The sequence below is a fragment of the Phoenix dactylifera genome, chromosome 7 (genome assembly GCF_051530095.1).
Source record: "Phoenix dactylifera cultivar Ajwa chromosome 7, Ajwa_hap1_PhDact_Kaust_v1.1, whole genome shotgun sequence".
Lineage (NCBI taxonomy): Eukaryota > Viridiplantae > Streptophyta > Magnoliopsida > Arecales > Arecaceae > Phoenix > Phoenix dactylifera.
Genome location: NC_143196.1, coordinates 3,549,295 through 3,573,454, shown reverse-complemented (window position 1 = coordinate 3,573,454; position 24,160 = coordinate 3,549,295). Strand labels below are relative to the sequence as shown.

The following is a 24,160-nucleotide window of genomic DNA, read 5'->3' as shown; positions in this document are numbered from 1 at the left end:
AGAGTCGCTTAGTTCCCTTCTCTTGATGACTATTTTTTTAAAATCGCAGCCAATTTTTGGTCCCAAAGTAAATAGATTCTTTCTAAATGATGTTCAAATTCAAAATTACTCTCTTTATCTTTTTTTTTATCATCTATAATATAATATCTGCGAGTCATCTAGCATGAGCCATGCCCCAATATAGCAATTATATGCATTCTTCAAATAACCTTCCTCCTCCTCCTCCTCCTCTGAAAGAGATTCATAAATAATAGGGTTTTTTTTGTTTTTTTTTGTTTTTTGGGTTCAAATTCTAATGAAAGCAAGATTTGAACTGGATCATAGTATAACTATTGGTGACTTTACAACTTGGAAAGCAGGTGCCTTCTTACTTCAAATTTTACTTGATCATTTATTAAATATTGCTTTATTTTATTTCTATGCATTTTAAACAACCAATATTGTAATTTTAGCCTTCTCCCGGAAAAAACTACTCTTGGGCCTAGAATGAGTTTAATAATAACAAAGTCTTTTAAATCAACACCAGTGCTCATGGAACATCCACTTTATGAATTCCAAGGCATCATGCTTCATTAATCATATCCCCCAAGTATTGATGCCTATTACTTTAAATTCAGCTGCATGAAATTTCCAATCTCACCCAAAAATGTGAGATTTTTTGGGCTGAATCAATCAAATGAATGGATTTGACCTAGACAAGACCCGGTTCAGGACGGCCCCGTCCGATCTGGCAAGTAGGATTTGTTTTGGGTTTGGACGAAATCCACGATAGCATCCGGCGCCCATTCTAAAGAAGCCAACCCAATCCAACGGCTACACGAGGAAAATAGCATTTCAAAAATTTCCCCATCGGCCCCCTAAAAAAAACTAGCCGTTACCAGGAGCGTCCAAGCCCAACCTTGATAAGTTGTGGGGAAAAATTTTAGATGTCAAGATTGCGATATACATATGTTTCAATTTGATGATCATCTGATTCTGTTCATGGCTAAAAATACTTTTCCTTTTTAAAATTTTAGTTCAAATTATTACAGGACATGGAATATTATAGTGTAATAATCCTCTAATTGTTCTGAAAAAAACCTGCATACCATTTGAGAGGTCCTTTTTTTTTCCTTAATCTTTTTATTTACTGTACACAGAAATAAAATTGCAGGGAAACATTTTAGTTGCCGAGACTGCGATATAAATATGTTTCAATTTGATGATCATCTGCTGCTGTTCATGGCTAATAATACTTTTCCTTTTCTAAATTTTAGTTCAAATTATTACAGGACATGGATTATTATAGTGTAATAATCCTCTAATTGTTCTGAAGAAAACCTGCATACCATTTGAGAAGTCCTTTTTTTTCCTAAATCTTTTTTATTTACTGTACATAGATATAAAATTGCAGGGAAATATTTTAGATGTCGAGACTGCGATATAAATATGTTTCAATTTGATGATCATCTGATTCTGTTCATGGCTAATAATACTTTTCCTTTTCATCAACTTTAGTATCTGATGTTGGGAAGATGATGAAGGATGCTGCCACCAGACAACAATTTCCCTAGAATGTCACATGACTCCTGGAAGGCCAGTCACAAAGTCTAGGATGAAGAAGGGCCACAGCAATCTGGTGAGAATTTTCATACAGCTTCAAGACACATGGAAGACTGCAGCGAACTCCATCTAAATTTGATCGATGGTAACCAGAAGCATATTTACCACCTGCACCACCAAGCTTCATTGTTTCATGGATCCAAATCAGTTCTCATGAAGTGAGAGAGAAAATGTCAAGTCCGGTGCATATTTAACTAAATTTCAGGTTTCCTCAGAGAGATCTCAGGTTGGTAAAAGAGAATGACAGTCATATCATATGCACATACAAGTAACCCGAAGTGAACAGCTAAAATTAGAACGCAACTTCATGGCCCAAGCATCAAAAACTTAATTCACTAGCAGACATTCGGAAAATTGTTTAAACATCACGTAAGTACGAGGCGCAATCAGTCACTTGAGCTTTGACAGAATTTGGCATGCATTACCAGCTCAACAATGGTGACGTTCAAATTTTTGAGCACCATTACTAACAAATCAGACCATGGATCAAAATGAGTTTTACTAGAAAACAATGAAAAGGATTACAGGGAATAACGCAACTGGCCCATAAGAGTTTCCAATGCTAATATAAAAAAGGTTTTAACAAACCACCTGCATCACTGAATAGGGAAATGCTATAAGCAAAACTGCCAAAGACCATAACCAAAGATCTCTTCATTGAAGACAGGGACCAGAACCGAAAAAGCAACTCATCAAGGTACAAGGACAATCCGGCCTGCTACTTGATCAAGATCACGTTGCCCCTGGGAAGTTATTTTCCTCCCACTGAAACATAATAAGAGAAAACATCTTGAGCAACCATGCATAATCCAAAAGGTAAGTAGTCCGCAGAGAGTAATTTGCTAAACCATGAAAAACCAATTATCTCACTCAACATTAAAAGAGGAAAAAAATAAAATGCAGATAGCACTTGCCCTCTTGGATCAATTTCAATAATGTTCATGTTCTGCAGTTGTTGCAAGATGTCGCGAGCTATTGCACCACTGCTCTTGCAAAAATGTGGTGGACGGGATCCATTTCTCTGGCGCCCTCCATAAATCTTTTGGAAACCACCAACACCAATACCCTGTCTCAGATAGATCTTTCTTGCCATGGAAGCTGCAAGAACAATTGAACGAATGTCACTTTTGAAATGCTGGATGGAGTAATGACCACTTCCTTCAGAGTACATCAATGGGATAATACTCAAAATGAATGAATGATAATAATCATGTGAAGGCTCATTACCAGCTCTGATGTAGTACCAATCAGGGTCATAAGGAGCAAGCTCCTTGAACCTCCCAGTCTTCACAATATCTGTCCAGTGAGGAAGTTCCATCTATTCACAGAACGAAAAGTTGATCATTAAAAGTAATAAGAAAAGGTGGTGAACTAACCACCGAATGCAAGTCAAAGCTACTATAGGAAGTTAATTGTTGCTTCTGTTTATGCTGTAGCTAAACAGAAATATCCTCAACAAATGTTTTCGCATAGCTAGGTATTGGTTGACATTATGTGTATTCTGCATCTAAGGATATAAATACATGTGGAAAGGTATAAGCGGGCTAAATTATTAAAAAACACAAAAAAATAAAAAAGGTAGTCCTTGGTATGACAAAGGAACAATTTATAAAACCAACCCCAAACATATAAGCATGTCAGAGAGAATACAAGTATGCTCCCCCCCCCCCCCCCCCCCCCCGCACCCCGCGCAAAAAAAAAAAAGAAAAAACAAAATTTTCTTTCATAAGTGGGTATGAAAAATCTTAGTTACAGTCAAAAAACAACTTAGCATATTCTAATAAGATCTAAGATACAAGAGATATCAGTAACATCTTGTCCAAAAACACATAAAAATGCAACACACAAGTCAGCCTCAGGTTAGACCTAAGCAACTCAAACTTGGCTAGTAAATGGGGGGAGCAGGGTAGAGCTTTTTGACCCAATAGGATGGGCCAGGCTCAAGTTTCCAGACCTGGGCCAGGTCAGGTTTACTCAAAATTGACTTGGCTAACCTGACCTCGACTGACTAGTAAAACATTATTAGAACATTGAACATAGTCAACATTCATATATTATTTCCTTTGCTGTCAATATGTGTGTTGTTTGTACATATTAACCTAAGAATTTAGACCTAAATTCTAATCTAGTAAATGGGGGGAGCAGGGTAGAGCTTTTTGACCCAATAGGATGGGCCAGGCTCAAGTTTCTAGACCTGATAAAAATTTTGGGCCAGGTCAGGTTTACTCAAAATTGACTTGGCTAACCTGACCTCGACTGACTAGTAAAACATTATTAGAACATTGAATATAGTCAACATTCATATATTATTTCCTTTGCTGTCAATATGTATGTTGTTTGTACATATTAACCTAAGAATTTAGACCTAAATTCTAATCTAGTCACAGGGCAGGAAACAGTCCAAGTTGCTCATGAGCAGCTTGGCATCGACTCGACACCAGCTCAGTTCAGGCTCGACTCAATCAAAAAGCGATCCAAGCTCAAACAAGTTTTGCAGATCGGCTTATAAACAAGCCAAGCTTGAGCAGGGATGAGTTGGCTCAGAGCTTATATGAGTGGAGTTCAAGCCTCGCTTAGAGCTCAAGCCAAGCTTGAGCGGTTCACTTATTGACCTAGCCGAGCTTGAGCATCTCGGTACTCAGCTCAGCTTGTTTGCACCCCTGTCTAATCAGGAAAAGGTATCCTAGTTTTCTCCCCCTTCCCCCATCTCCCTCAAATCAAAGCTTGTCAAAGCAACCACACACACAAGCCAGTGATTTGAAGAGAATACCATTACTTCATCCCTTGCTTCCTCCCTTGTCCCTTCCCCCCTCCTAGGGCACCGACACCAACCTAGCCACCCAGACCACACACCTGCCCCCTGCCTCATCAAGCACCACCAATTGTGCCACCTTAGACTGAACCAGACCACACCACAAGGTTAGTACCTTTCCATGGGCCAACTCCCTTCTTCCTCCCTCCCCCCATGCCTACATCATTCCCACTTTCAATCCTGCTTTTGGCCCCTCTCACCTCCTCTCCTAGGCCCACCCCCTTAACTTTAAAACCCAATGTCAATTAAAAAGTCCATGATCATCCCCCATTAACCCCAAGACACATAATAGTCAAAAAAATCAAGTTCACACCAATCTAATTCTAATAGACTTTCATCACTCATGGATGTATAGGTCATATTTAGCAGCACCCAACACCTGTTGTATTTTCACACTGACGATTCTTGAAAAGAGGATAAGCTTGTCCATAATGACAGGGAGTTAACACCATAAATAAAGCATTAGACAAAAGTCATGAAGTCAATGTACAACCAATCAATAATCAACTCTCTCTCTTTCTCTCTCTCTCTCTCCCCCTTCTCCATTCCCTCTCGGGCTTCCATCAAAAGAGCCTAAAGACCTTGAACAGAAATTGCTGAGGGGGTTGAACAGCAGTATAGTTCCTTAAGGTCATGAGGCCTGAAGGCATTTTCACTATACTACAGTATTACAAGCCGCATATGCACGACTAGAATTGGAGTAGCAGAATTTCCAGAAAAAAAAACAGCTAATCTATGAAATAGTAATTTGGACTATATATCTGCAATTTTCCGAGATCGCATTCTCCATGAATAGCCTCTAAAACCTTCCAAAATGTGTGTCACTGTACGAAACAGGCTGAAGGCATGATAATATACTCCTAAGTTAAAATTGTGGGCATATTTAAATACTATCGTCCCCAAAAATTCCAGGTTACTCTGGCCAATGTTGTGCCTTTGAACTCAGATCCACCAACCCGAGTGGAATTCAAAACCAAAACTGCCAAAAATACTTATTTGAGAGAGAGAGAGAGAGAGAGAGAGAGACTAGCCACTGTATCAGGCCCACTTTGATGATTTTGGATTGAGATAACCATTGTTTTGTTACTTGTTAGCAAATAACATATTTAAACAAACTGGAACTAGAGAATGGTTTAAAAATTTTAGTAAACTTAAATCTTCATAAATAAGTCGAAAGTGAATAAAAAATATGTATCTCCATGAACGAACTGAACGACATTCAAAATAAATGACAACAATGGCATTAAAAGAACAGAAATTCACGGAGAACGAAAGCCCGTCTAGGACAATAATAACTGATCGAATCCAGGTAAAAAAAACGAAATAAAACAACCTCGGAAAGAGCATAAATGCATTAAATCTCCATTTTTAGAGAGAAAAAACGATTGTTTGAGGAAAACACCGGTCCGTGAAGAGATTTAGATTGGAAAATTGGGAGAGAGCGAAGGAGAGAAATCGAACCTTTCCGGATCTCTTGAGGTGGGCGGCATACGCCTTCACGAAATCATGAGGCGAGACGTCCTTCACGGTCCTGGCCGTCTCCATGGCTGAAGCTGTAAGGGAGATACGAGAGCTAGGGTTAGGGTTTCGAACGAGCCGGTTTTATAAGCCATGGGTTGGGAGGTGCTCCGTCCATCGAGGATTAGATCGCACGGTCGTGATGCAGTTTTTTTTTTTTTAATCCTATATATTATGCAGCTCTGGTATAATATACCCATCAGCGTCAGAATTAAAAAAATTTATACCAATGAAGGCTGTAAACGGGCCGGGCTGGGCCACGCCTTTATCTGGGCCCGTCTCGAAACTTTTTTTGTCGCGAAATTTTTTGGTCACGCTTGGAGCCAGGTTGTGGCTCCAAATTTTTGAAAAATCTAGGCTCGAGCTTGACCCAAAACCTAATTAGGCCCTAGCAAAATCTAGGGACATCATTAACATCAAATATTAACAAAACTAATCAAAATAGACACAAGTTTAGAATGCATATAATCATGAGAAATTACAAGAGAAAAAAAGAAAAAAAAGAAGGCATCAAGAACTATATAGAACTCTCGCTATGTCACTTAATATGAAGCAAGGTAAATATATTGCGATCGAATTTGCTGCAAGCAAAAAAGAAATGCATTGAAGAGATAGGATAAAATCCAAGAGTGCAAAACATGAATTGCTTGATGCAATGAAACCCTAAAAACGGCAATAGATGAGAGCACTTGGAATAGAACTTGACAAAAGAGAAGTTGTAGATGGTCATAAGGAGGGGACCGGGAAGAAGCCAGGAACCCTATGTAACTGAATGGAACCTCCATCGACCAACAAGAGGAGGGTCGCATGACTTGCGGCTGCCCTGCTTTGGTCGGTGACCAATGATCAACGACCAATGAATGATTTGAAAGGCAAGGCTCACTCATGGGACCATAGAGAATAGAGAGGTGGCGAAGGCAAAGAGGAAATCCTAATGGAGGGAAGATGGGAGACTAGTAATGTCATGCCCCCAACCCAAAATTGTGAGCCAGAGTCGCGGCAATTGCTGCATATTCATAGAAAACTCTCCCCACAAGTAGGTAAAACACACAACATGATACATATACAAGTGGTAAAATAAATTTAAATAATTATTCTAATTTAAATAACAAAATTAAAAGTTTTATAAAACAAATAATATTTCAAAGTCTTGCATCAATTCTATAATAAAATTTAGTCTAAATGAAGATATCAAAATCTAGTCTTTAATCGCTCTCCTATGATAAATCTCCGAGTCAAGCTCATTCTTTATATCTATAAAAATAGTAAGAAATCGTATAATGAGCTAGACAATCTAGTAAATAATGAATATCTTAACTAGATAAGTCTTGTAATAACGTATGATACAATAGTAAAACACAAATTACTAAGAATCAATGTAAAGACATAACCAATTCCATTTTAAAACACAAATCCATTAAAATCTATATCTTTCAAACCTTCAAATATATAATCATAAATCTGATTCAAAACAAATTATATTTAACTCAACAATCTTTAACTATGGCCACACTTATATCCTATGGCTAGGCCAAAAATATAATCATTTTTATATCCTACGAAGTGTGCTGGAATACCGTACTTATACTCTCTGGAATGGGCATCAATGAGCTCAATAATATAGCTCCAGTGCCAATGCATAACCCCAATTCCCAAAATCCAATACATAGTCAAGCATGGAGTTCAAATATGATACATGTCAGAGTTCTTTTACAAAATAACGTATATATCATAATCCAATTAAAATATGCATATACGATGTATGATCAATAAATAATATAAAAATAGTCTAAAATATATGACTTCGAATTATATATCTATTTTTTATTCAAATCACCATCTCGTAAAATTCATAAGTCACATATAAATCGATTAACAATTACTTTAATAGAAAAAATTATTATATAAATAAAAATATTTAAAAAATAGATCATTACTTACTTTGAGAGCAAAATTAAACTGTAGATCCAAATAATTTTGCCAATCTTTATTTGAACCTAAGACTCTAGCGAGCGCTTAACTGAAATTTTCGATGAGCATCGTGAGCCATGATCTTTGGAAGTCAAGAGGAGAAGGAGAAGAAACCAGCGGTGGTCTAATGTCGGTGATTGAAAATTCTGTCGATGATGAGGCGAATGGGGGTGTGGGGTCTTTAAATAACCGTTGGAGCTAGGTTTCCTAGCTCTCTTAGAAAATCGAGATGGAGGAGAAGTCCATCTCCTACTCCAAGTCAAATAAGGCTCTATCTTTTTTTCTTCTTCTCTTACTCTAAGTCGAATAAGCCTTTACCTTGTTTTTTTTTTTATATCCTACTCCAACTCTTACATTTGGGCCAATCAAGTGGACCAAAACCAGTTTCTTACTAGCTGGGCTGGGTATTACAATTAACCTTTGGGATTCATTCAAGCCTTAAAGTCTTCGAGGTGTAGTGCCTTTACTGGATCATCAAAAAAAATTGGGGTGGAAAAATGTTCCCCAGGGGTTGCTCCTATTATAAAAGGTGAGACTTAACAAATTACAATATCCAAAAAAGGAGATCAAGAGAGAGGAAATGAGGTCCATACCTTACACATGTTGTTGGGAGTTTAAACTATGCCTAGGTTTGTACGCATCCAGACATTACTTTTTCTATATCAAAGCTTGGGCATCATCAACATGATCCAGAAATAGAGCATTGGAAAGCTACAAAGAAAGTCATGCGACACCTATGGGATACAAAAAACTATATGGTCATATATAGACGATCAAATCATCTTAAGGTTATTGGCTATTCGAATCTAGACTTTAATAGATGCACCGATAGTAGGAAGTCTACCACTAGATATATTTTTCTTCTTGCAGGAGGTTCTATATTATGGATGAGTGTAAAATAAAAGCTTGTCACTACATCCACTATGGAAGCAGAGTACATTAGCCTATTACAAGACTTCCTCATAAGCTGTTTAGTTGAGGAATTTTATCACAAGACTTGGAGTTATGGATTTTATTAGTAACCGATAAAAATATGCTGTAATAATAATTCAGCAATAAGGTTCTCCAACAGTACAGTACAAAGAGTACAAGTGCCTGCAAGCATATTGATATTAAATATTTTGTTCTTCACGAGAATATAATGTAGGATATAGTGTATATGGAATATATTAATATAAAGCTGATAATTGCAAATCCATTGACTAAAGGACTTACTCTCGAGATTTTCGGGAATCATGGGGCTTAGATGGGACTCATTAGCTTATTTTATGAATGATATATGTTAGACACTATGTAGTATAGTGATAACATTTGATTTTATAATAAAGTTTAGTTTATTCAATTTTATGCTAAACAACAGTTTGCCATGTGATAAAGAGACTAAGAAATAGGCATAAAGTTTTTTCTATTCCTAAAGTAAAAAAAAAGAAACTTTGTTATTAGTATTGTAATACATGGAAGGCCGTGTATTAATTGATAACACATTTACTACCATGATTCACAATAATGATTATTTTGTAAACAGGTATCTAGTGTACATCCTATAATTTACTAAGGAAATAAGTTTTCAAATGTGGATTAATATCAGTTTGTCAATTAGTAGAGCCAGATAAATTCTGCTAGAGACTTTTGAAATATTTTAAATAGCTAAAAAGAAAGTGATTGTGTTAGGTTGGGCCAAGTGGAAGAATGTTGGAATTTATCCAATTGACCCTAACCATACTAACATACCTTGGGATTTTTTTGAGTTGTTTTAATTTGATCGAGACTCCGGTTCAAGATAAGCCTGGTGGTAAGATATATTTTGTGGTGGTTAAAATAAAGTTAATTTCTACATAACTATAGTAGAGATGATGCCCATCTTAAATCTTTATAACCGAGGCCCTTCCGATCAGGATTACCCAAGAGCGGCAAGAAGTACATCCGAATCTTCGTCCATAGCTTCATCTTCATGTAAGTTATATTATCCTATATAATTTACTAGAGAGTACTATCATTTTGGTAATATTTTACTTGATCCATTCAACACCAATTTTGTAGATGTCACATCCTATTTGGGCCAATTTTATCATCATAGTGCATGAATTCATGTTGGATTTAGAGCGATAAAGGCTTCAACATATCTTTTGATTGGATTGAAATTTTCTGAACCAAGTTTGGCAAGCTGAACATAGAATGGTAAAATCCAACTCTAACTCTAACCCCTAAACCCAGATTCCATCTAAAAGAAATCATTCGATCATTCTTTGTCAATAACTCGCAGTTATCTTGTCTCCATGACCGAATTGCTCATTGTATTGTCACCCTCCTACGCCAATTGACAAGTTTTTGGCTGCCAAACGTGAAGATTGAGTTGGGAAAAATAAGTCCATACCCCTCATGTGAACTTAAAAAAAAAAAAAAATTGATGCAGAGAGTTACATGTGGTCAAAACTAACCTCCCCATATACATAGCAGAGATGATAATAGTGAGAGTATATCTTTACTAAAACTTTACATGACTACGTTGTAAATAACAACAGCATCAGCTGAGGGTTGCTGATTGACCAAATTATGAGCAAAGTATGGAAACTAATAAGACTCTGAAGGATTTTTCTGCAAGCCGCCAGCGAGAAGAAATCTAATGTTCTTGACCAAATTTGGGATTCGATGGAGCAGCATGAAACCTTGCTTAAGTATTTATTCTCTTTTCTACTTCAATATCGTCATCTTTTTATACGCTATTGCAAGTAGACAACGAGAAATCCAACTGGAATCCAACTGGAATTTCAACATATCATTACTAGAGCTTTGACAAAAGTTGGCACCCATTGACCAGCCCAACAATGGTGATGTTCCAATATTTCAGATCATTACTAACATATTAGACAATGGATAAAACTGAGTTTACAATACTAAATTGAAAATAAAGGTTTTCACGCAACACCTACATCAAGCTTGAAGTTGACAAATTAAACCAAAACTACCGAAGATCATGACCAAATATATCTCTTCATAGATAAGGGACCAGAACCACAGGAACTCATCAAGGTACAACAACAATCCGGCCTGCTACTTGATCTAGATCACGTTGTCCCTGAGAAGTTATTTTCCTCCCACTGGAACATGATAAGAAAAAACACCATGAGCAGCTATGTATAAACCTAAAAGTTTGGTGTTCTATAGAGAGTAATTTGCTAAACCATGAAAAAAAACCAATGATGACATTGACAAAAGAAAAGATAAAATGCAGGAAGCGCTCACCCTCTTGGATCAATTTCAATGATGTTCGAGTCCTGCAATTGTTGCAAGATGTGGCGAGCTATTGCACCACTGCTCTTGCAAAAATGTGGTGGACGGGATCCATTTCTCTTGCGCCCTCCATATATCTTCTGGAAACCACCAACACCAATACCCTGTCTCAGATAGATTTTTCTCGCCATCGAAGCTGCAAAACCGATAGAATGAAGGCGACTTTTCAAATGCTGGATGGAGTAATGACCACTTCCTACAGAGTAGGTCATCGGGATAATACTCAAAATGTATGAAAGATAATAACCACGTGAGGCCTCATTACCAGCTCTGATGTAGTACCAATCAGGGTCATAAGGAGCAAGCTCCTTGAACCTCCCAGTCTTCACAATATCGGTCCAGTGAGGAAGTTCCATCTATTCACAGAGCCAAAAGTTGATCATTAAAATTACTAAGAAAAGGTGGTGAGCTGACCACAAAATGCAAGTGAAACCTACTCTAGGAAGTTCACTTTTGTTTCTATTTTATGATGTAGCTAATGCAAAAATGCCTCCATGGAGCACACTGAAATGCAACTTTTCCGGTTCATATCTATTATCTAAATCCTCATTAAATGTTTTGGCGTAGCAAGACATTAATTGACAGTCCATGTATTCCGCATCTAAGAATACAAGATACATGTAGAGGTCCAAAAGGGGTAAATTATTAAAAGATGCAAAAAAAAATCTAACAAAGGTAGTCTATAGGTTGACAAAAGGTACAATTTATCAAACCAACCTCACATAGATAAGGAAGACCCCCTCCCCCCCCCCCCAAAAAAAAAGGGGAAAGAACAAACAATTTTTTTTTAAAGGTGGGTATTGAAAATCTTAGTTAGTCAACATATTTGTATAAGATTTAAGTTCCAATAGATACTGCTAACATCTTGTCCAAAAACATGTAAAAATAAAACTCACACAAGTCAGCCTTAGGGTAGGCCTGAGCATTTCGGGCCCAACTCGCTTGGCTAGTAATAGGGTGGAGCAGGTTAGAACTTTTTGAACCAACAGGCTAGACCAGGCTCATGTTTCTAGACTTGATAAAACATTTGGGCCACGTCAAGTTCACATAAAACTGACTTGGCTAACATGACCTCGCCCGACTAGTAAAACATTATGAGAACATTGAATATAGTCAATATTCATATTTTTTTCAATTGTTGTCAATATGTGCGCATATATATTGACCCAACTTTTTAACTCTAAATTTTAATCTAATTGCAAAGCTGTAAACAATCTAAGCTGTTCATGAGCAGCTCAGAATCAATCCAAAACTAGCTCGGTTCAGGCTTAGCTCAGTTAGAAAGCGAGCCAAGCTCCAACAAGTTTGGGGCTCGGATTATACGCAAGCCAAGCCTGAACAGGAACAAGCCAAAAATTAAAGAAAAGCCCATCCTGGCATGTTAAAAGCTTGGCTTAGATCTTATATGAGCAGAGGCTGAACAAGAAATAACAAGCCCGACTTTAGGTCAAGCAGCTCCCTCATTGACCTAGCGAACTTGAGCAACTTGGTACTTGGCTCGGCTTGTTTGCACCCCTATCTAATCGGAAGAAGGCGTGCCAGTTTCTCCCTCTTCTCCCTTCTCCCTCAAATCAGAGCTTATTAAAGCAACCGACAAAAAAGCCAGTGATTTGAAGGGACTACCATTACCTCATTCCTTGTCCCCTCCCCCTCCTTCCCCCTGCCCAGGCATCAATACGAACATAGCCACCACCACCATGCACGTCCTCCCTACCTCATGAAGCATTGCCAATTGGGCCACCTTCCCTGATCCAGACCAACCCACTGGGTCACTACATGTCCAGGGGCACCCTTCCTTCTTCCACACTCCCTACATCCCTACGTCATTCCCACTTTCAATTTTGTTTTCGATCCCTCTTACCTCCTCCCTCAAGCCCACCCCCCCCCCCACTCTAAAATCCAATACCAACCGTGCAGCTCATGAAGGTCCTCCATCAACCCTCAATACATGCAATAGCAAAAAATTCATATTCATTTCGAATCTAATTCTATTTGACTTTCATTGTTTGTGGATGTATAGGTCATATTAGGCACCATCCAACAACCGTTGTATGTTCCCACTGAGGATTACCAAAACGAGGATGAGCTTGTCCAACAAAAGTTCCATGATGACAAGGAATTAGCAAATTTCACTGTCATAGATAAAGCATTAGGAAAAAGACAATGAATGGCCAATCAATAACTATTCTCTCTCTCTCTCTCTCCCCCTCTCTCTCTCCCGCCCCCCTTAGGCTTCCATAAAAGAGCCTAAGACCTTGAATGGCAAGTGTTGAGGGACTCTAATAGCAGTACAGCACCTTAAGGTCATGAGGCCTAAAGGCATTTTCACGGTACTACAGAAGTATTACAAGCTATATATGCAAAACTACAACTGGAGTAGCAGAATTTCCAACACACAAAAAAAGGCAGCCGACGTGTAAAATAGTAATTCTGATCTGTAACTTTCAGAAAATAATATCCTCCATGAATAGCCTCTAAAACCTTTCAACCTGTAATTCACTCCAAAAAACCAGGCTATAGGAATGATCATAAACTCCTAGGTTAACATTGCGGGCATATTTAAATACTATTCTCACCAAAAATCCCAGGTAACACTGTCAATGGTGTGCCTTTGAAATCAGATGCACCAACCCGAGTGGAACTCGAAACCAAAACTGCTAAAAATACCTATTTGAGAGAGAGACTACCCGCTGTATCAGGCCCACTTTGATGATTTTGGATTGAGAAACCCTTTCCTTTGTTACTTGTTAGCAAATGACAACATTTAAACAAACTGGAACAACAGAAGAATTGTTCTCAAATTTTAATAAACTTAAATCTCCATAAACAAATTAAAAATGGAAAAAGTAAATAATACAAATTACAAAATAAAAGGTTGTAATCGGAAGTGAATAAAAAATATGCATCTCCATGATCGAACTTAAAGAAAGCCAAAGTAAATAGAAAAACTGACATCAAAGGAATAGAAATTTACAGAGCTAGAAAGATCATCCAAGACAACATTAACTGATCGAATCCCAGGCAAAAAGCTTGACATAAAATAACCTCGAAAAGACCATGAATGCATAAAACCGCCATTTTTACAGGGAAAAAGCGATTGTTCGAGGAAAACATCGGTCCGCGGAGAGATTTAGATTGGAAAATTAGGAGCTAACGAAGGAGATAAATCAAACCTTTCCGGATCGCTTGAGGTGGGCGGCATACGCCTTCACGAAATCGTGAGGCGAGACGTCCTTCACGGTCCTGGCCGTCTCCATGGCTGAAGGATATCCGAGCTAGGGTTAGGGTTTCGCGACGCTGCAAGCAGGAGTCGATTTTATACGTGGCTTCGAGGTTTAGAGGATTCCCCTCCGACCGACGGTCATGATGCATCAACTTTTTTTAATACGATATATTATAGGTATCTTTACATATATACCCTCCTCAATTAGATACCTTTATAAAATTATTATTTGCACGCATGTGTATATATAAATGTAAATATAACTATACTATATAAGGTCGTTATGACTTAAAATCAAAATAACTGAAATATTCTTGAATAGGTATGTATTTTTTTAAAATATATATATGCAAATAGCAATTTTATAAAAATATTAATATAATTTTTTATATTTAGAAAAGAATATATTTAAAAAAATTAAAATTTGGTCGGAACTTGCTAAGTCTTTTTTTTGGTTAAATTGGCAAGTTCAAAAAAAATGAACCACATTATTCATTTTTTTTAAGATCATGACTCAATTAAATTAGAATATTAGATGACCATTTTGGTATACAATTCTCTATTTAATTTTCATATAATGATAATAATTATCATTATTAATCTATGGCATCTATATATTCTTCATTATTTAATAAAAATTAAAGTATATCAAATTTAAATTAAATATATATATTTAGACTAATAAAATATTTTTTAATAATTTTTAAATATTAAATTATTATTTGTTTTTGAGACAAAAATTTCATAAAAGCAACATGATTTATTATATAAGAGATGATATTAACATAAGATTATGTGACATAATAATATTAATTTTTTTATCTTTTTTTATTACGAACAACTAAATTATTTTTACTAAATTTTGATAATTTGTTATTATTTTTTTAGTATATACCTTTTTAAATATACATAATTTAATAAATATTTTTATAAATTTGATATTTACATGTGTATCCCTGTAAAATTTTCTTTTGCACATTTTTTGTATCCCTGTAATATTTCAACCATTTTAAATTTAAATTATTTATTTTTCATATATATATATATATAATATACAAAATAAATATTTTATGAAGATACATGTACAAATAATAATTTTATAAAAAATATTTATATAATTTTATGTATTTTGAAGGATATGCGTGAAAGAAAAACTTTTTATTTTAGTCGGATCTCTCTCCCAAGTCTCCGATAACCAGGGGAGAGCGCGCTGCGCATCCGCCGCACTCCCACAACCCCACCCCTTCTACCCTTCCCCAAAATTCTCGGTCCGCGATATTTCTCCCCATCTCCCTTCTCTTCTCCCCTTCCATTTTAACTCGCGGCGGCTCCATCACTTCTTCGACTTCTTTCTCTCTCTTCCAAACCCTAACCCCAAATTCCATCTAAAAGTCGAGCAAAAATGGCGATCCGGAAGCTCCTCACCCTCGGCCGCCGCCGCCTTCCCCTCCTCCACCCCTCCCGATCCGCCTCCACCGTCCCAGCTGCCGCGGCCACCCCCTCCGACGTCGCCCCCTCCACCAGCGGCCCCCCCGTCATGCACTACGACCTCCTCGTCCGCGCCGTCAGCGCCAAGATCCAGCGCCTCGACAATCCCGACTCCCGCTTCCTCCGCTACTCCTCCCCCTACCCCGCCCTCGCCGACCACACACCGATCGTCGCTGTCCCGGAGACCCGCGTCACCACCCTCCCCAACGGCCTCCGCGTCGCCACCGAGTCCACCCTCGCCTCCCGCACCGCCACCGTCGGGGTCTGGATCGACGCCGGCAGCCGCTTCGAAACCGACGAGACCAACGGCACGGCCCACTTCCTCGAGCACATGATCTTCAAGGGTACCGCCGATCGGACGGTGAGGCAGCTCGAGGAGGAGATCGAGAACATGGGAGGCCATCTCAACGCCTACACCTCCAGGGAGCAGACCACCTACTACGCCAAGATGATGGACAAGGATGTCCCCAAGGCGCTCGAGATCCTCGCCGACATTCTCCAGAACTCGAGTTTTGACGAAAACCGGATCAATCGGGAGCGCGATGTCATCCTTCGTGAGATGGAAGAGGTATATATTGTTACCCCACACTTTTTGGCTCTTTTGGCTTTCTGGATTTTTTTTGTGTAAAAACTGGTTTTTTATTAAAAAAGTCTGTCGATCTGTTTTGTTTTGCGATTATTATTAGCTTACCTGTTATCTGGCTATCTAGTTGTCTCTTTTTTTCCTTCCAGTTATTGGTTTTTTGAAATATTAACATGATCAAAGCTAGGTTAATATAAACAAGCTAACGATTTTCGTCCTATACATCGCTTGTGCAATGTGCAATGTATTGATTTTGAGTCCTGTTTGTATTGGAGATTTATGATGTAAATTATAAGATATAAATTATAATCTACCTAGTTTATATTAGCAAATTCGTATATGTTTACCCTGTGCAAATTGTGTGTGGGCTACTGTTGAGACCAGTGCAAGTTATTTGTGTGAATCCTATGTGATAAAGAAAGTGATTATTTTTTTCTTCCTTTGCTGTTAAATTGCTGTTGTTATGACTATTATGGGTTAAATATTTAGTTTTTATCATGCAATATTGTAAGTTCTCTTTTATATGGTTAGCTTGATGAACTTAAGAAAGATATTCCTGATTGATCTGTGTCATTGGCTGATTTGGATACTCTATCTGAGTCTCACATTGACAAGATTAGTTGAAGTAGTGCTAACTGAATTGCCTTAGTAAACGCACTAGCAAAAAATAGTTTAAGAAAGTACAATGTTCTTTGGTTGAAAAGGAAGGATTCAGATGTCAAATTTCCTTGTTTTTTTGCGACAAGAAAGGATTGAAAAATACCTTTTGGATGCTTGGATGCCCATCATTTGATGAGACAATATATAGTCAATTTTGACCACATCTATGCTGGTTCTCACTTCACTAGTCATAAGTTGTATTGAAGTTGCATGGGGAACATGCTAAACGTTTTTGCTCTCTCCCATGCATTATGAAATCTGATAATTCGTTAAAAATTATTGTTAGATCTTGATGATGGTTTTATGGTTGAGTGTAGTGAAGGCTTGAGTGCACAGTAAATGGTCCGATTGTCTGATGATTTGTGGACCAGTAAACATTAAGTCAGTCTCATTCTTTAGTTATTTAAATTTGTTATGAAGGTTTTGGCTTGTTATCTTGTTCCCCACTCTGATTTTTTTTTTAATGGAGCTTGTTTTAGATTGAGTTGAATTTTCATCAAGTCACAAAACTATGTATATGCAAGTATAGATCCCATGAATGTGATAACCATGCTTAGGTTCCAGGTGTATATCCCATGTACAAACTTTATTACATAAATTTATGTACATGTTCATAGAAGGAATGACTTGTTTAAATTACATAATTATGTTGAAATGTATGTATAAGGAAATAGGCAACCATACCAACTCTTCTCTAGCAATTCTGTATGAGCTAGTTACACATGTTGAATTCAAATCTGAGCTGCATCTATGTTTGTGCTTCCTCACTCTTCACAGTTCTTAATGTAGTATTTGGATTCTCTTTCATTACAAAAATTTCTCTTACAAGTTATATATGTCTCAGCATTAACTCTTTTCCCTAAGAAAAACCCTATGCTCATGATTGGATATGTCTGCATCATAATAAACATATATAATCCTTAAGTTATAGTGATATTGCATATTGCACTGCAGAGGTTAAGTTATTTTGCACACACTGTTCAATACTTCAATTTATTCGAGTGTATTTCTAATTTTTGTATAGCATACTTTTTATTCATTTATTTTTTGCCTTAGAAGTTGTGATGGATGATAGTTTTAGAACCCTACAATTGATTTGCGGTATGATAATGATTCATTTTTATTGTTATGTAGGTGGAGGGACAAACTGAAGAAGTTATCTTTGACCATCTGCATGCAACAGCTTTCCAATATACTCCATTGGGCAGAACAATCCTCGGACCTGCTCAAAATATCAAGACAATCACAAAAGAACACCTTAAGAACTACATTTCAACTCACTATACAGCTCCTAGAATGGTGAGGCGCCTTACTGTACTAGAGCCAAATATGGGTTTACCTGTTTACTTGATTATTCTGAGTACATATATAATTCTCTACTTGTTTGCATAATTTAATATGTATAGTTACAACTTTTTGTATTCATTTCTATGTCAAACAGTTTATCCCTGTGCATTTCATTTGCAGGTCATCTCTGCTGCTGGCGCTGTCAAGCATGAAGATATAGTTGAGCAGGTGAAGAAGCTGTTCACAAAGCTCTCAGCTGACCCTACAACAGCATCTCAGCTGGTTGCAAAAGAACCAGCTGTTTTTACTGGATCTGAGGTTGGATTATTAATTTCAAATTTCTCCAAGTTTTGGTGCTTTACCACAAATCTAATTTCCTTCTAAGATTTTTTTTTTAATTGTTCCCCTCCAGGTTAGAATTATAGATGATGATCTTCCACTTGCACAATTTGCGGTTGCTTTCAGTGGAGCTTCCTGGACTGATCCGGATTCTATTGCTTTGATGGTCATGCAATCCATGCTGGGTTCTTGGAACAAAGGTGCTGGAGGGGGAAAGCACATGGGGTGGGTTTTTATCAATCTTCTGATATCACAATATACATAAAATGACTCATCGCTCATATATTTTATGTCTAATTTGTTTCTCATAAAATTTGACAGCTCAGAGCTTGCACAAAGGATTGCAATTAACGAAATAGCTGAGAGCATGATGGCTTTCAATACCAACTATAAAGATACTGGTCTGTTTGGTGTTTATGCAGTTGCCAAGGTTAGTTGTTTTATCCTTGTACTCAATGAAGTTTAATGCAGATTCATTGGCATGGTTGTCTCATTTGTTTTGGATTTATGCACTCAGATTCATGTACTTACAGTAACCTTGTATGTTGGTTGGAATGTAAAAGATTTGTTTGATTACAAATGCTATAGTTTCCTAGATAACATTGGGTACACTTTTCATTTTCATGTTTATTACTTCTATAATGTATACTCTTATGTCATCTACAAGCTAATGGTACCATGATAACTTTTTTCTCAATGGTCTCTTGCATCTGTTTATGTTTCTTCCAACCCTTTTGGGAAAACTTCGGTGATCCAATGTAGACAATGAATTTTACTATTGCAATTGTTTTAGATACTGTATTGTATTTATTCCATTTGTGTTTTTGTGAGATATTAAAATAATGAGGATTTGAAGCAGCAGTTCGGTATAAACCTGATTTCTTTTAAAAGAAACTTTGATTAGTATTATGATTGGTTAGTTTGTTGATTTTATCGTGGACGGATATGATGATTTGTCTCTTTGTTCCCCATAACTTAATTTGACTGTTGCATGTGGTTGAATTCATATTTTCCTGTAGTGTAAGCTGGAGTTTTGATTGGAGATAAGCTTTAAAGCATTTCGTTCCATGTAGTAGTACAAGTTAACAGTTTTTACGACCAGCTCTTGGGTACCAGGGATAAGATATTTTTGGGCAAATTTTGGTGATGTTAATTGTTTTTTGGTCTCTTCTTCTTTTTCTTTATTTCTATTTTCCTTGGTGGTAGCTTCTTATTTCTCACTTTATCTTCATAATATCTGGAAACTAAATTTGGAACTCAGATTTTAATCTATCCAACTTTAACATCAAATTCCCTCATTTTTGTTTGGAGACATGCAACCTTGCCCTTCACCATACCGTATGATGTTCTTCCATTAAACTAAGTTGGCTTTACATTTGGCAATTGAGTTGAAGAGTGACACACTAATGCGCACTGAAACATAAATCAGGAGCTTTGATGGAGTCAATGATGTCCAAATCTGCTCTGTTTATTGAAGATAGGGAAGAATAGCATGTGGACAGTTTCCAAAGACAAAGTGGTTTTTGATCTTGAAGTGCTCTTTAAGCTCTTATAACTATGCATATAGTACTGTAAATGTACATTATTGAAGTTAGGAGGTTTAGGAGTATTGGAAGCACTGATCAAAACGAAGATCAGGTGATGAAGCCACATAACTTTTGAAATATTCTGGGATGTTGCACCATAGCCATCATAATGCAGAGGCAATATGCAATTTACTTTTTGTTATTTCTAGGAATCAACTGTCTTTGAGGAAGGAATCCTGTCCAAAAAGCTGTATAATACTTCATAAGGAAACCTGTATGCATACTTAATGTAAAATCAAAGAGAACAATGGGATCAATACAAGTGTATCTTTCAGTAATAGAAGAAACTCTAGGTTCAAGAATGGGAATGTTTTTTGTTATTATGGGAATTGATTCTCTAACCTATTATGCTTATGAAATTTTTAATTCAGTTTATGGCGTGGTTATAGTGGTCAATTTGCAGGGTTCTTAGATCTATGAAATGGAATAATGTGTGAGGTGGATGTGAACACATTCTTGTGGATTTAGACCATAACAGTTTCTTGGCTTAACAGAATCAAAAGAAACAAATAAGATTCTTTCATCTTTTAGATACATATGCTATTGTTGCCAGTTTTTATATGAATGTTCATACATTTGTAAGGCCCTGAAATTTGTTTTAAAAATGAATTGTTTGGAAGTCTTGAGGTTATGCTTTTTAAAGGGAACTGCCTCGTCCTTCCTGTAAGGTGTTGGCTTTGGGGTTTAAGTGTTGTTCTTCAGAGTTTGATAATTAACGACTAACCTTTAACCAAGCATCAGCCAGAATACTTTGAGGTCGAATTCCTATACAAGGAAAAAATTGGGCAAGAAAGAGACATGCCTTGAAGCTTTAAGGCCATTTAATAAGAAACTCTTCATATTGGTCATGCAGTGTGTGCTCGTTCAACTAAGGAGCCACTCTCCAAGGTTGTCTGAGAAAGAGGGAAGAAGGCAAAATTCTATTGTTATTTTCTTGGAATATGTGGAATTTTGTCTGGTATATGCACGATCATGTTGGTCTTGGTGAAGAAATAAATAAATGGCATATACTAGATATGCAATAATTGCTTTACTTTTATCTTATCATTTGATTATTGACTCCATCAATGATAATACAAAAGCATGTCTATAATGATGTTCAACATTGAATAAACAGTTAAGTTGTAATACTGATGCTAGTGATCATGTTTGCTAAGTTTAGCATGTACATTCCACCTTCCTGTGTCCTTGATGCAAGAATTGATTCATAATAAACTGCATTTGGTGCATAACTTCCGATGTTGCATCTGCTATCCATTCGCATGAACACACCCTTTATCATGTATATACATTTGCATGCCACTATTTATATTTATTGAGCCAATGCCATTCTCCATCTTTCTGCTCTCTGATAGACTTGCATCTTCCATTTCTTAGTTCTGCTGTGATATTGCATTTTTATATGATTTACGACTGGCAAGTTACCTGCATTAAAATCTTACAATGCTCTTTTGTGAATCCGCTGGAGGTATCTTATGTTATTTTTCTTTTTGGAACAAAATCTGGAACATAATTTTGTTTTACTTCTTTAGTTGTTGAGATTGACATGTTTATATTAATCCATATTTCCCCTTCTTTAACCAGCCTGATTGCTTGGATGACTTGGCTTATGCAATTATGTATGAGATAAACAAGATGTCCTACCGAGTTTCAGAAGCTGATGTTACTCGTGCTCGTAATCAGGTATCTTCCTTGCTGCACTGAATTCACTTTATTCTTAGCCTTGAGCTTCTCCATTTGCATGATCATAAGCTAAGTGAGCTGAGATTTATGTTCTCAACCCTGCATTTGGAAATTGCCTAAGTTAAATGAGGAGAGAACTGCAGAATATTCCTTTTTTTCCTGTCAAAACCTACAATTAAAAATCGGCGATGTTGAGAAAAGTAGAATGCCCTAAACTTGATTAATTAGTTTCTCCATCAATTATTATTTCAAAAGGGACATGTTACAACATTCTACATGCATCATGAACACAGGCAAAGACTGGCTATATTTTTTATATTGGGATATGCTAAGAATAAGTGCAAGTCATATGGCTCCGTGACTTGCAAAATTTTAATTGAGTTTGCTATTCAATTTGCATGCAAATGTTTTTTTTCATCTCTATACTTTACCCTGAAGGTGTTAATTAGATTTCATTATTCAGATGTACTGTTCTGCTAATTACCTTGTCATCATTTTACTGTGTGCTCTGCATAGTTGTTATATTGTTCGCTAATTGATATTTTTCTTTCAGCTGAAATCTTCTATTCAACTTCACATGGATGGTACTAGCCCTGTTGCTGAGGACATTGGTCGTCAGGTAAAATATAGACATGGTGTTAGTTGGAGTACTGTAGCGTGCTCCATGAGTTGCTTTCTTTTATCCCCTCTATGTTCAATTGCATTCCTTTGTGCTTGCAGCTACTTACATATGGCCGTAGAATACCAGTTGCCGAGCTTTTTGCAAGGATTGATGCAGTTGATGCAAGCACTGTGAAGCGTGTCGCAAACCGCTTCATATTTGATCAGGTAAAGACTTCACTTCTTTCAAAAGAGTCATAAAATGATGATTCATATTTGTATGGATTTAGGAAGCAATGCTGCAAAACATAACATTGAGTCTTTGTTATTCCCTTGGTGATGGACGCAAATATTTCTTAGACCATGTCAGTTGGACATCTGAGGGACAGAATAGAATCAGTAAAATGATAATCTGTTTCAGATCAAAATCGGCTGCCCATTTGGGGTCAGGTTCCCCTTGCTATGGCCAACTTGCATTTCTTTGTAGCTGCATTGCGGATGTTAGTAATAAGACCAGAGCTGTATAATTGTACTCTTCCCCTATGAATAGTTCTGGATCAGTCTTTATTCCATTACATTATGAGATTAGTGCAAACAATCTCTCGGTGAACGTTGGTTTTGCTCTATGTTAGGGAACTGTATACTTGTACTATCTTGTCGCTGATAGCTCCTTGCTGTATGCAAGTTGCTAGCAATCAGCAACTAATAATCCATCATTGAGATGGAGTTTTGGACTTTTTTGCATGGAGCTAGTCACTTGGGCATCTAACAAATTACGCTACCCCAAACCCTGTTAATTACAATATGCCCTTTGTTGTTGTTTTTTTGTTTTACAGGATGTTGCAATTGCTGCCATGGGACCGATCAAGAGCCTTCCTGATTACAACTGGTTCAGGCGCCGGACCTACATGCTCCGATACTAAATTTAATGTATTGTTTCTGCCATGTATTGAAAATTTCTTGAAAGAGGCTTCAGTTGCAGGCCATGTTCGTCCTAAGGCCGGAATTTTTGCCCTTAGTTTTCTTACATTTATTTGTGTTGTAGCATCCCAATTCTTGTCAATTAATAAGCATCCGACTGCATGTCTACGGATTTTATTTTTTTTTATTTATTTTTTTTTTTTTTGTCCAAGCTACCACATTCAAATTGCGGATTTACTTGCTTCGGTGCTAAGCCATGTATCTGGTGATCGTATCCATGCTGAATGTTAGAAAATGCTAGTAGGAAAAGAGTGGGTCTTCACCATAAGCTAGGCTTCGCAAGATCATAAACGGGTTGCAGTCTATTGTCAGATGTACTGACGTTATTTTTGTGATGGTGTACTGTCTTCCCCAGCATTTGTATTGATGAGTAAATCTTAATCTATATTATTATTATAAGAAAGAGTACCCAGTCTATTTTCGGATGTGAAAAGAATTAGATGCAACCTTATTATCTGTGTTGATTTGAATACATGCCATGAGTCAAGTGAATAAGAATTTTTGGGTATGGTTTCAAGATTTTAAACAGAGATATC

At 37.0% G+C, this 24,160-nt stretch overlaps 3 protein-coding genes across 4 annotated transcripts; 1 reads left to right on the top strand and 2 right to left on the bottom strand.

Annotated features, from left to right (window-relative positions):
* Positions 1-2,084: 2,084 nt before the first annotated feature.
* Positions 2,085-6,071, bottom strand: LOC103709248 (small ribosomal subunit protein eS19). Of its 2 annotated transcripts, none has more exons than XM_008794504.6 (4): positions 5,876-6,071; positions 2,830-2,920; positions 2,517-2,700; positions 2,085-2,367 (listed from the first exon to the last, which is right to left on the bottom strand). In XM_008794504.6, exons 1-4 carry the CDS (start codon positions 5,957-5,959, stop codon positions 2,295-2,297), a joined length of 432 nt encoding a protein of 143 aa, XP_008792726.3. In that variant the 5' UTR covers positions 5,960-6,071; the 3' UTR covers positions 2,085-2,294. The 2 variants fall into 2 exon arrangements, with proteins under 2 accessions (XP_008792726.3, XP_089780306.1); XM_089924180.1 differs by having other exon boundaries at positions 2,830-3,556; positions 3,797-6,067.
* A 4,576-nt stretch (positions 6,072-10,647) lies between these two features.
* Positions 10,648-14,543, bottom strand: LOC103709249 (small ribosomal subunit protein eS19z-like). Its single transcript, XM_008794505.4, has 4 exons — positions 14,368-14,543; positions 11,460-11,550; positions 11,147-11,330; positions 10,648-11,001 (listed from the first exon to the last, which is right to left on the bottom strand). The coding sequence occupies exons 1-4, from the start codon at positions 14,449-14,451 to the stop codon at positions 10,929-10,931; spliced, it is 432 nt and encodes a 143-aa protein (XP_008792727.2). The 5' UTR covers positions 14,452-14,543; the 3' UTR covers positions 10,648-10,928.
* Positions 14,544-15,555: 1,012 nt separating this feature from the next.
* LOC103709247 (putative mitochondrial-processing peptidase subunit beta, mitochondrial) lies at positions 15,556-23,745 on the top strand. The gene is made up of 9 exons (XM_008794503.6): positions 15,556-16,473; positions 18,283-18,447; positions 18,616-18,753; positions 18,848-18,999; positions 19,096-19,204; positions 21,945-22,043; positions 22,597-22,662; positions 22,764-22,871; positions 23,480-23,745. The coding sequence occupies exons 1-9, from the start codon at positions 15,820-15,822 to the stop codon at positions 23,564-23,566; spliced, it is 1,578 nt and encodes a 525-aa protein (XP_008792725.3). The 5' UTR covers positions 15,556-15,819; the 3' UTR covers positions 23,567-23,745.
* Positions 23,746-24,160: the final 415 nt, after the last annotated feature.